The 13,171-nt window shown below is 40.4% G+C and overlaps 1 protein-coding gene across 2 annotated transcripts; it reads right to left on the bottom strand.

Annotated features, from left to right (window-relative positions):
• Positions 1 to 613: 613 nt before the first annotated feature.
• On the bottom strand, positions 614 to 11,608 carry LOC118409757 (mannose-1-phosphate guanyltransferase alpha-like). Of its 2 annotated transcripts, none has more exons than XM_035811039.1 (12): positions 11,422 to 11,608; positions 7,144 to 7,241; positions 6,744 to 6,847; positions 5,918 to 6,107; positions 5,514 to 5,573; positions 5,030 to 5,160; positions 4,133 to 4,264; positions 3,378 to 3,475; positions 3,057 to 3,103; positions 2,829 to 2,921; positions 2,172 to 2,343; positions 614 to 1,573 (listed from the first exon to the last, which is right to left on the bottom strand). In XM_035811039.1, the coding sequence occupies exons 1-12, from the start codon at positions 11,459 to 11,461 to the stop codon at positions 1,473 to 1,475; spliced, it is 1,266 nt and encodes a 421-aa protein (XP_035666932.1). In that variant the 5' UTR covers positions 11,462 to 11,608; the 3' UTR covers positions 614 to 1,472. The 2 variants fall into 2 exon arrangements, with proteins under 2 accessions (XP_035666932.1, XP_035666935.1); XM_035811042.1 differs by having other exon boundaries at positions 4,133 to 4,240; positions 11,422 to 11,571.
• Between the last annotated feature and the right edge of the window lie 1,563 nt (positions 11,609 to 13,171).

Here is a 13,171-nt window from a genome sequence, read left to right as displayed (position 1 = left end):
TGGTTATGTGTGACGGGGGCTTAACCCGCAGCCATGGTCTGGAGAGGGTTGGAGTGCATGGTTGGTTATGTGTGACGGGGGCTTAACCTCCAACCATGGTCTGGAGAAGATTGAGAGGCCATGGTCAGCTATATCATATGTGTGACAGGAGCTGAAGAGGAGAGTATTGGGAGGACATGGTTGGCTATGTGAGACAGGCTTTAGTGTAGTCAGTTCCTCATTATTCTTTTCCATGATCATGGCGATTGACATACTGATTGCTGTGTGACACTACATGTTTCAGCCCTCTAGAAACATGGGCCAGCAGACATCCTCTCCTGATTGCTAAATCCTTCATCCACATCCATATTAATACTGGTGGTGAAGTCTAGATGCAGCATCAGTTACCAGACTAAAGGCACACTTGTAATACACTGCTACTCCCTGAAAATTCATCACTAACCGATGCAACACTGCATTATTCTGTGTTGTGTTAAATCAGAGAAACTGAGCTGTGCCTACAATTCTAGTGTAAGTTTGACCAAGTTCCAAGGGTCTGGAGTTTACTTTTGTGTCCCTAGTCTGGTTCAGGGAACCTCTCATGACCTTGATGTAACATACAAGGATGCAATGGTGAAAAAGGTGAAAGTATTTTTATTACAATCATATTCATATTGTCACCACCACTTTCTATAATTTTACATAACATTTTCATGCATGATCATAGCTGTTTTCTTCACTACTTGCAAAAAGATACCTGTATGCGCAATGTACTAGTAATCTAAAGCATCTTGGTAAAAGTCAACATCCCTAATCTTTCTGTAATTACATGTATTGCAGATACAATATCAGTTTTTTTATTATACATAAGAAAGCCATAGTGTACAATCTTTGCATGTACTGAATATAATATAGAGCCATTATCAAATGACTGCAGAGCTTAACATGTTACAAATTTTTTTGCATATCATGAAATTTCATACTGCAATGCTTAGGTTAGAAATTATGTACATTTAAATACTGCTGTTGACAGGAATTAAAGCACTTTATTTAGCACTCTGCATATTGCAACCTTACAATAACTGTCTCCAATCAACATTTTGATATACTTCAAGAAGACATTACAACACCAGTAAACCATTAGTTATTTCAGGCACTTCTAACATACTTTTTACCATACAAAATTGATAAAAAATAATTTTCTTCTTCTTTAATTTTTTTTGGGTAAAATCTGAATATCTCTCCCCAAGTGTGAGAATTCACTACTACATGCAGACTGTTAAACATGTAGTCTACCCATGCACACATGTAGATAGCATTACTGCTATGGCAGTCAAAGTTTGATAGTATGATGATACCTTATAATGTCAAAACAGATTTTTGTTATCATCACATCACTTATGTGCCAGAACACCAATCTTTGCATACTGGCAAGTGTTACTTTAAAAAAAACATGGCTGTAGTAAGGTCAAGTCCAGGCTGTAGCAGGAGCCCTACAGGATGATCTGGTTCTTGTAGCTGTGAGGAAGGTCTTTGTGAGGCAGGACGATGGAGTTCAACACAATCACTTCTGCTGGGATGGTCACATTACGTCCTGGGGGCAAGAACAAATGTCTCTTAATGATCCCAATGGATATCAATATAAGATACTATACATCGGTCGATCATCATCGGTCGACATGATCGCACATGTTTACACACGACGGGGTTATACTGGCCCTTACGGGGTGACATACCCTTTCGCTGGCTAGATATTATACATGAACTGAGTTCTTTACTGATTAAACTTCTAATCAGATAAATCAAAGTGACAAAATACAACCTGCAATACATATGTATTAACAAGAAATTGGAAAATCTCATACCTCAAGTATTCAAAAGTAAATTTTATGAATTTCCCATTCATTATTGTGACTTTCTCATTAATTCTGTTTGTGCATTTCTTCTGCCTTTCTGAGGGACACGGCAACAACTTTGGACCTGGGCCAAAACAGCGTTTCTATCCTGCAAATCTCCAATTATCCCATTTTCCACCATCCAGGCCAATCTTTGACCCTGACCAGTGGGAACAACCTTGCACAAAACAATACCTGTGTTTTCATGCAGGTACAGTACAACCGGGTGGTATTACCAAGCATCCTTCCCAACAAACCCTTTCCAGACAACTTGACTGCTATGGATCCTCAACCTACCCAGAATTGTGATGGACGGGTTCAGCCGGCCATCTTCACTGAACAGTTCTCCCGAGTCCAGCTTTGCAAAGGGGATGTTGGGGTTGGGGTCAGAGGGTGTCCCTTCCACCCGGGTCCAGGCTCCCACTGTGCTGTTCCATCCCACAATGCTGTGCAGGATGCAGCTGTGGTCCTACACGTGACAGGAAGAGCATACATGTATACAGTCAAACCTGTTACCTCTACATTAGGACCACCTGACCAATTTTTGGTGGTCCCTTATTTCCCATTGACACAAGCATGGAGAACAATAACTATAGTGACTACCTGTTTAAGTAGGCCAGATGTTATTGGCTGCGAGTGATACCAGTCTTCTTGGGCAGTTTTGACTGCATGTACATGCAAGCTATTGACAAGGAAGAGCTACAGCCTGTCTCTTGTAATCAAATAATGACAAGAAACCATCCAATATACATGTAACTACAATGCTTAATAGAGTTAAAGCTTCATTATCATTTATTATGGTACAATAGAAGGGAGATAGTACAATGTCACTTTTAGTAGTCTGCAACATTGTTGTATATATTTTCAGCCTATTACAGGAAACCGTGAATTACCAACACTGGTATCTCCAATCTACAATAACTGTGATAGGTGTGTTACATGTTGTGTACTCACCTGGATTGACGCTCCATCCAGAATAATGGACTCCCGTATCCTTGTACCAGGGCCAATGGTTACATTCGCACCCACAGTGACATTAGGTCCCAGCTACAGCAAATTAATACAAGTTAGAGCCAAGACAAAACTATATACACAATTGAACAATAGTCTTACATGCATGATTGTCCTTTGTAACTTTTATACTGCAGCAATAGCTAGAGCAAGAGCAACCTCTTTACTTACCACAGCTGTGGAGTCCACATTAGCTGAGGGGTGGATGTACACATCACCTGCAATGAGGACAGACAATGAGGACAGACAATTTTGGTATAAATAGAATTTCTAGAAAAACAGTAACAATTCACATATTTGTCCATGGAAAAAACATGCTTTACAAGAAAATTTCCATGCTTTCCATCCCAAAGAGAAAATTTCCTTCCCGGGACCGAGATGGGACCGAGATCTGACAGAAGTGGAACAGAAATGGGACAGAGATAGGACAGAGATAGGACAGAAATGGGACAGAGATAGGACAGAGATGGGACTGAGATAGATAGAAGGTACCTTTGATGGATGGCATGCCCTCTCCATGAGCTGCCAGTCTGTCAGGATGAGTCTTGTGGTACAGAGCCAGGTACAGCCGGTTGGCATAGATGGCAGAGCTGGAGTAATGACATTGGACAGAGCACATTTTTCACATGTCACTGTCATCAAACACAATGTAAATACACAGTGTTGCATCTATATTTGTAAGACAGCCAGGGAAACATTCCCAATACTTTAGCTCTAGCAATCATATATATCAACTAGCTCAGCCTTCAAGAGAAATGCTAGATCAAAGTTCCATCTCTTTGTTCCTGGATGAAGCATTGAGCAAAATGCTTGTCAAGATCCTCTGCTAACCCTGTGGATTAGAGATAACCATCTTCCTGCCTCAGTCTACATCTACTACATAAGTACATGTACATGCAAGAGTACCAAGAAACCTAACAAGTAGTGCATGCATGCATGTGTATATTCACTTCAATAATCAGGGGTGCCTAAGCATTTGCACAAATTCTTTGTACAAAATCTTATGAAAAACACATATATCACTTTGAGAAAATATAAAAATCATGTGTTTTTAGTGATGTTTTTTGGTAAGTTTCTATTAACAATATTTTTACTTTGATGCATTGAATGGGCACATACTGTGACAATGACACATTCAGTATCCTGTAACTTTTTTCTTCATTTCACCATGTCACATCGCTCACAAAATTTCTGAAAATGCTTTTCAGGGCACAGTCTGAGTCTCTTGCCACAAAACATCTCCCTACCCTGCAGACTTGATCTGGCTCCAGAAGTTCTGTGTCTTGTACACGTAGAGCTTGCTGTCCCCCGTCAGCATGGGGAAGATGTCCTGCTCCAGGCGGATGCTGTCCTTACTGCCAAGGGCAAAGCTGTCATCACTGGGCAAGAGTCAAGCAAACACCACCACCACTGATTGGAGAATTATCCACCGGAATCACCACAGCTCAATATATCATCAACAGGGCTGTCTCCGGCACAGAAATTTGCTTTTCAGGATGGACAAAAATTCCACCCCAACCGTCAGAAAAAAACAGAGCTTTCAGGCATGAAGTTAATCAAAGTGTTTTTTCGTAAGCTTTAGATGACAGATTTAGCAATCAAAATGAACAAGGTGGGCTCTTTACCAATGAGTAAGACGGGGAAAAAATGTAAAGCTGGAGACAGCCCTGACAATCATTGTACCTTCATTTACACCATTGGGACTGTTGATTAGTCAATCATTTAAACACCAATAACACTACAAAGCACTAGATGACAAGATCAATCCAAAGCACACTGTATACAAAAAATGTACTGTACACAATACTCTATGCACAGTCAAAACTGCCCAAGAAGACCAACTAGCCTGTAAGCCAGTAGATAGATCAATAAGGGACCTCCTGGCCAATATTACCACTTTTTGGTGATTCTTTAGGTAATTTTTACCATTAGAATTTAAGGATCCTACAAGGCAGTCACTTGTACAGGTTTGACTGTATTCTGTGAATTCTTGCAGGACAGTGGAGTCTAGTAGAGAAATATTTCTTACTACTTTTCCTGCAGATGAGTTTGTACAGGTAGGTAGCAGAAACCATATGACATTGACCAATGTTCCACACTGCTCAATGGCTCCCCCTAGCAGCTAAAGCAAAAACAGCACCCACCTGGGAAGATCCTCCTGGTGCCTGGCAAAGACGGTAGCAATGTGCTTAAATACCTCAGGTGAGAACAGGTAGACACCACAGTTGATGATAGAGCTGACGAAAGTGCCTGGCTTTTCCACATAATGAAGCACCTGAAGTAGGGAAATACAAGAACTGCATGACAAGCCATGGAACTGAAACTTAAAAGGACAAATATATCAATGAAGGTTGGACCATCCAGGTAGAACATTCATGTAATTCTAAATTACGATAATGCTGACATTTCGGATAGCTTTCACTATCTCTTGTCAGTGATCATTTAGAGAATTTAGCCAGTTTCTTGATTTGATATTTAGTATTGCATAACTACAAGACAAATATTCCACACTACAGTAGCATTTTTGAAATGGTTCTAAATAGTATTAACTGGTTTTGCTTTAGCTCTAGGAAGAATAAGATCTGGGAAGTACAGGTACATACATGTAATATATGAATGGACCATTACCTCATGTGTGTCTGTATTCTCCACAAGACAGCCATAATTCAAGGCTTGTTCTCTGCTAGCCTACAAAATGAAATAATATCAATTACTGTAACAAGAATCATCATCATTTTTTAAACACTGCTTGTACAATGTAATATTCCAATATCATTATGCTTAGATATGCATATACAAAATGTAATCAATATACAATTCCAATACATAGTATTGTGTGCCACTTAAAATATACTCCACACATCCATTGTGCTATATTTGTACATGTCACCAAGAAAAAAACACAGGAGATTCTATAAAAATATCTGCAATTATTGTCGATAGCAGTGAACCATGGCCCATCTTCTAACATACAAAATGTCATGAACACTACATCCAGGCATTCACAAGTAAAGAAGGTTTACAAGGTATACCTCTGTTCCCATCATGGTACAGCAGGCATGGGACCTCTGCCTGTGGAAGTCCACCATTTCTGTCAGAGGAAAGTCGCTGCACACGTCAGCATTCATCACAAAGAAGCACTCCGGGTTTCCACTCTGGATAACATCGCGGAAGTGGTACAGCCCACCGGCAGTGCCTAGTGATGTGTACTCCTGGAGGTACCTGGGTATCAGGATTACATGGCAGTCATATGAATATGGGAGAAAACAAAAAAAGACTTGTGCATAATCAAGTGGTAGCATGTGTAGTGCAGTGGTTAGTGACCCTGCCTCTGGACCAAAAGGTTGCCAATTCCAGTCCCAAATTCTCCCCAATACAATCTTAGGACAACAAATTTTGTTACAACATTATTGAAAAATTGTTAGCAGTGAATTGTATTGAATTTCAGATTTGTGAGTTCATTTGTTTACATTGCAGTTGAAAATGTAAGTGACTTGATCCAGTTTAGCTCACTGAAGAGCTACATGTACTCTTCCACTGTTTGTGACAGAGATACAATGTAATAGACACTATGCTCAGTACTGGTTTGTTCATTGCACTGGGCAAATTCCTCTTTATGATGAGCATACATTTTGTAACATACAGTGGACAGCAACCCTTTCCACTGCAAGTCAGATGAGTGGCAACAGCCAAGATTCCAACTCTATAGACCCAGAGGCAGCATCACTATCCAAAATAATGGACTACTGCACACTATTCTATGAATGGCATCCATTCAAATGTTATAATGACTGTTCAGACATTTCTACGCAAAAGCCATATGTGCAAGCCCTTGAAGATGATGTAATGCAAACATACCTGATAGAGATATGGAACTCCTGCTGAGCACGAGACAAGAAGGTTTTGAAAGCATCGCTCGGTTGGTAGAAACCAATCAGTAGGATCTCCTTCAACCCCTCCACCTGGAAAGGTTAGTCAAACTATGAATTAGTGTTATGGATTAGCTAAGGTTCCGGGTATGTTTGAAAGTGTTTAGAGTAGCATGCATCACGCCCACTAACTCCTTCTGCTTTGCCCCCTATAATCCTTACCCTACACAAAAGAAACTACTTTTTGCTTCTGCAAATGTCATCTTTGCCCCAACAAATCCACTTTGCCCCCCACTGTTGCTGTTCCTCTGTTCACCCCTGCTGTAATCACGTTTGGTCTAGGTGTTTGCATTAACAAGATGATCTAATGACAAACAATATGCACTTGCCTTCTGACATGCCTCAATGTGATGCTGGATGATGGGGAATCCAGCAACTGGAAACAGTGGCTTGGGCAGGTCCAGAGACAGGGGTCGGAAACGAGTCCCTGTCAAAATGTCAAACAAATAGATTTAAAATAGATTACAATTGCACGTACAGTCAAAACTACACAAGATCACTCCAGACCCATAAAGTATGGTCTATATAGGTGGACGGGATTCTTCAATGAGTTAATGCTTTGTCAAAGGAGAAAATCATCCATTGGCAACTAAAAGGGACCACCAAAAGTGGTCACGACACTGGCCATGTGGTCTTCTGTAAAGGTTGTCACTTGTAAGGGTGTGACTGTGTGTACTTGAGTTCTGCTACATTTTCTTGAATGTCTCCTACAATGTACATGCACAATCATGTAGTCTGATTATTGGGCTCTGTTGAATAATTGTTAGCAGTGCTCTGGTTAAGTGATGATGATATATTCTTCATGTTTTCTCTACAAATATTAGGCATTTTGAGGATCATTTTCTTACAGTTCGGCTCTGCAAGCTCAACAAAGTGCTATGTGCAGTACTACTACTACTAGTCTAACCTTTTACTTCTGTACCTTTACTATTTTAGGGCAGCCTACAACAACAAATACAATCATGTTAACGTAAGGTATTTAGGTTGGCTTAATTGGCATTTTGACCTAAGTTGTTTTTTTCATTAATGAATCAAGAAAGAATGAAGCCGTAATGGATATTGATAGATGGGCATGGCCCAAAAAATCAGATTTAGAAGTCTTTCATGCCCATTTTAAATCAACGTTCGCTATGGCTCCATTCTTTCTCAATTCATTAATGAGAAAACAATGGAAAATCAAAATGCCGATTTAGCCAACCTAAATACCATCAATCTGAGTACAGTACATTATAACCAGTAGCCACAGCATCACGTAGACAGGGTCAATGGTCTTAAGACTGTGGGCAGTTTGCATAGTCAGCAGATTTAACAGATATTGCACCTGCATTTTCTGAGGTGCCTGCAAACAACCCATCCATAGATCATAAGTGGCAGCCAAGTTGGAGTGCATTAATGCACCATGAATGTCAGGATCTAGGGCATACATGTACATATTGATCCATTCTTAAGTAATACTAACTTAAGACAGAAGAGTTTGTGTTGGGGAGAAACCAAGTAATGTCAAAGTCAGGTCAGAAAAGAACAAAACTCTCATCCATTATAATCAAAATTTAAAGATAAACCCAGTGCCATCAAAAGGCATCATACTGATTTTCCAAAATACATTTTTCTGCTGAATTTTGTTCCATGAATTAGAATTATGGAATTATAGAAAAGATGTAACTCTTCATTGCAAGAAAAGACATCCATTTGATTTGTAATGGAAAAAGTGTCCCCCTAGCCTTTCTAGACCATGATGATCATGCACACCATCTGAATAGGTGGGTATTACCTTGGCGCCATTTATAGGGCCCACAGGCAATGTTGCTTCCTGAAACCAAGATACCTGGTATCTTAAGCTAAAATGAGTGGACTGTACATGTCCACTTGTTCTCACTCAGAACATGAATCATTCTTTATCTTATCTACAGCATTTGAAAATGAGAAGGCCCATGGTGAAACTTGACCTTTGTTTTCTCAACCCCAACCCACCTACCAAATATCACACTGATCCATCAACAGTTTACACAAGCAAACACATACTAGCAGTAGTAGTACTCAGGAAACATACACATGCACACATACACACACACAGACAGCACTGAAAACATAACCTTCCTGTCGCAGGTAATGAAACCCTGCAACACGCGCCTACAGACTTCTGCTGTGACCCTATTAGTATTACAACAGAACCACAGATGCTTTAGTCAGATACTAATCCCATAACAATTACGACAGGGAAAAGGGAAGGTGGAGATTACTCTCCGAGCCTCTCTAAATGTCAATCCTTTCATTTACATCCCGGTCCTGACACCTGGGTCACCTGGTCAGTGTGGCCTTTCTACTGTGGAAGTTGGTAACGTTTAGCATGCAACACCTGTTTCTGTTGTAGTAACTTGTACATGTGCCAAATAGAAGCTTCTTCCTGAGACCTGGCAAAAAGTTATCTGACTCAAAAATCTCCTCAATCTCAAATTCTATCTTAGCCCAATAGGAAGCATGCAAATTGTGTTAACTAGGGCTGGGCATCTGTACAGCGTACTGGTACAAAACCGTTTTTTCTTATCAGACCGGTCCAGAAAAAACGGACCTGAAAAAATTAGGTGGACCGGATGTTGGACCGATTAGAAAATTTACAGATTATTTTATCAGGCATTCACATGTTTTGGCGCTTGCAGGTGGAAGAAAATAACAAGAGTGAAGTAGAGTTTTTAGTAATTTCTACCAAGTTTTACAGTCAATCGTACAGGTGCAGTTAGCGTTGTAGGATTTTAAAACGCCAGTGTAAGTCTAATACTAAAAATTTTCTTTCAAATGAAATGGACCATTGGTATGAGTCATACTGAATCAGGTCCAGGTTCAGGTCCTGGACCTGATCCTTTGGACCTGAACCAGACCTGGACCTGAATTTTCTGTACCGGTACCCACCCCTAGTGTTAACAATTGTGGTTTCATCCTAATTTTCATATGGAAAGTATGGCTAGTTTACACATTGCCCAGTTCTGGGTATTTAGATATTTCCTTTAATTTCATTTCTTTGCTTGTTGAAACAAATGATTCAAAATATGAATCTCAATCAAGTCAATGTTGATTTTGTGTACAATTTTTAGCACAATCAAGTTCTCTCTGCAACAACATCTTATAGTTATTGACTCGCTGAGCGAATTTGTTTATGATTATCGTAGCCGATGTAGTAGCGGGAACAAGAAACCAAAGATCTCGTACAAAAATGTACTTCTGTGAAATATTTAGAGGTTTTGTGAATTTCTCTTCTATTCATCATTGTAAATTATAGGCTAACCAGATGTCAAAATATTTTCCTGCATATACAACCTTTGATGGGAGCGAAGTAGGGGTGGATATAAGCAGATCTTGCTGTGGCATAAGATAGTATCATAAGCTTGGGAAGAAGTTTAGCCATTGGCCAATGAAACTGCCCCAATGAAACTCCTTTGCCGGCTAAACTCCTTCCCATGCTTATGACACTATCTTATGCCACAGCAAGATCTGCTTGGAGTAAATGCATCCTGCCAGTCTCCATTTACACCATCTTCAACCCCACATCCTGTCACTCTACAATACTCAAATAACTACAAACACACACCAAGACAAACAAACACCAACTTGACCAAGGCCAAAAACAGTACCACTGTTTTCTTCTTCTTCTTCTTTTGTTTCAGGCTACCAACTTCAACTTGCTGACGACTTTGTAGCCTATATACTCATTTAAGTGCTGTTCGAAGTTTTCCCATGGGCACAAGATCAGTGACACAGCGGGGTTCGAACTCAAGACCTTTTGGGCCTGGGCCTAACGCATTGCCGCTTGCGCCATGAGATCTCACTGACGGAGGTAACAATGACACAGGACTCAGTCTATGTGTGAAGTACATTTAGAACAGGTTTACCAGCAAGATGCAGACACAGCCATGATAATCATTCAGACAACTTCATGACTTGCTGTTCAATGAAGGACGCAATAGCGTGGGGTAGCTTTACTGAAGGCTAGTGTGGCGTTTTAACACCCTTGGTTTAACGTTGTTGGTCCATCTTCCAATGATCATGATTGAGCAGGCATAAAAATGACACAAACAGGCTATCTTGCTGAGCTGGATATTGCCACATGGCTTCTATATATTACATTTGTAAATTTGTAACAAAACATCGCTATTTTTGTTGTCTGAGCTTTGCCACAAAGATGCTAGATGATTTCCTATGCCTTTGGCAAAAGCAAAGTGTAACATTCTGGGGCACTTCTGTGAAATATTGACACCAAAAGTCAATAATTTGCCAATGAACTAAGCATTCTACGTGAAATGATAACAACATGTTGCGGTACTACGTGGACAAAATCTTGCTGACTCAGCTGGGCCAAGATGAAATTTGTGAAGTAAACAAGTTGAGGAGATCAAAGTTCAGGGCCACGGTCATAATTTGACCCCAGAAATGGCTTTTGGTATACTCAACTTTGAAAAAATATCAATACTTGGAAAATTTCTAGTTCCAGTACCTTTACGGTGATGGTTATGTTGCAACTTGAACCAGGCACTGCCACGTAATATAACACACGAGTACGCAACTTCCACATACTTGGGGAGGGGGGTAGCACAAACAACAGGAACGCCACAAACCTTTCAGTGGCCCGCCTATCAAAATGATTGCCTTCAGCATGGTGGCTCTCTCGATCTGTTCCACTGTACTCTGCCTGGAGATAACCGTTCCTACAAAAACCTTCGAAGAGGTGCCAAACCTTGAGACAACTTGCAGAACAAGTCAGGATGATGAGAGATCAGCTGCTCGGCGGGAAGGGCAAAGGTCACATTTGTGTCAGATAAACACTCGTTCCCAGAGTGACTCGCGGCTTGTGATCTTGCGCAATGTTGAATCAAGGAAGAAAGCCATTAAAAAAGGAAGGAAGGAATTGTTTTATTGAGCAAGCGGACTTCCAAAATCCAACAATGGCTAAGTTAATGTCAGACTTGTAATGACTAAGTTAAAATCAAATTGAATATCCAAGGACGGGATAATTTTAAAGATCACACAGTGACACCAAGGAGCTTTTAAAAGCTCCTTGGTGACACTAAAGAAAACGGTTGGACTGGATGAGCTTTCTTGCTGTTTGTCAGATCTTCAGTTGGGGCTGACTGGATAGAGACAGGCAATAATAGACAACATAGCCCTGCGGAGAGGTGATCATGGCCCCATGGACTAATCATTCTGACTTTCATGCACATTATCCACCTGTTTAGCTGCTCCTGGAATTGTTCATCAGCCCCACAATATCCCGGCAGAGGTTAGGCTCCAACTTGGTTTTTAATGTTTTTTTACCATCATATGAAAGCTTCTTGTTGTTACACCGATGAGTTTTTGTTTGGCTTCTTATTTTTCGGGTCTTCTGGTGGGCAACTTGAAAGAAAACCTATGATAGACTATTTAAAGCGCGTCAAAAAAACGAGCCAGATCGTAACCTATGCTGCTTTTTTCCCTGCTGTGCTGACATTTCGTACATATTTGTACGTCCTACACCTTTTATGGAGCTTAAGAGCCCAATACCTGTAAATGTTTTTTTTCCTCTTTTCTCTCGTGCTAGAAAGGAAAAGGAGGTTTTAGCGTTGTCAAGTTAAGTTCATGATTGAAACATTCTTTGATATCTTTGATACAGTGGTAACGTTACATTGGAGACGTATAACGTTACTAGTATTTATCATGTTTCCCGGTTGAGGAGTCATAACGAAAACCGCTAAAGTTTCAAAAACTGTTGAAATCAATTGGGAATACTATACTCATTGCTTAGCGCACAACTTGACGTGAAGCAAGATGGGGATGAACTGCTGTATTGGTCCTGGTGAGTGAAAGGCAATGGGATCAGACATTACCATACAATGACCTTTTACCCCAATAAAGTTTCAAATGTACTGCAAACACGGACCTGAATTACACTAGTCTCCAAGCAGACTCGGGTTGGGTCGCGTAGTAGTGGTCGGGATTTTTACCGGCTAGCTCCCCTCACGATCATGAGGGGAGCGAGCCGGTAAAAATCCCAAAGACTGCTAAAAATCCCTAACATCTGCCTGGAGAATATAATTATGCATGGTATGATCAACATTGAGTCTGGCCCGATCACGTTCATCTTGGTGCTCCGAATGTAATCAAATAGCTCGACCCATTTCATCCCATATCGCTGGTTCGAAATGAAAAGCGGTTGAAGTTAAGTATACATTTATCCCATGAAGGTCGATGATTCATCCCAACATGTCAAGGATGCGTGTATTACATTATGAAGATATTGGACACGGCTAGCTAGTTTCTGAATATAGCATTACCTTACGGTAGTAACGGTACACGTTCTATCAACATTTAGTCATTCTCTGTTTATAGCAA

This window comes from Branchiostoma floridae, chromosome 2 (genome assembly GCF_000003815.2).
Source record: "Branchiostoma floridae strain S238N-H82 chromosome 2, Bfl_VNyyK, whole genome shotgun sequence".
In the NCBI taxonomy this organism is placed as follows: domain Eukaryota; kingdom Metazoa; phylum Chordata; class Leptocardii; order Amphioxiformes; family Branchiostomatidae; genus Branchiostoma; species Branchiostoma floridae.
Note: the sequence above shows the minus strand (reverse complement) of the source record. Positions and strands in the feature narration are given on the sequence as shown.

What these genes read in the sequence shown, in the direction of transcription:
- LOC118409757 (XM_035811039.1), bottom strand. Translation starts at nt 11,461, where the DNA reads ATGCTGAAGGCAATCATTTTGATAGGCGGGCCACTGAAAG. An exon ending in GTACCATGATGGGAACAGAG is followed by an intron (nt 5,574 to 5,917) that starts GTATACCTTGTA and finishes TTCATTTTGTAG; the next exon opens with GCTAGCAGAGAACAAGCCTT. An exon ending in TGGATGGAGCGTCAATCCAG is followed by an intron (nt 2,344 to 2,828) that starts GTGAGTACACAA and finishes TGTCACGTGTAG; the next exon opens with GACCACAGCTGCATCCTGCA.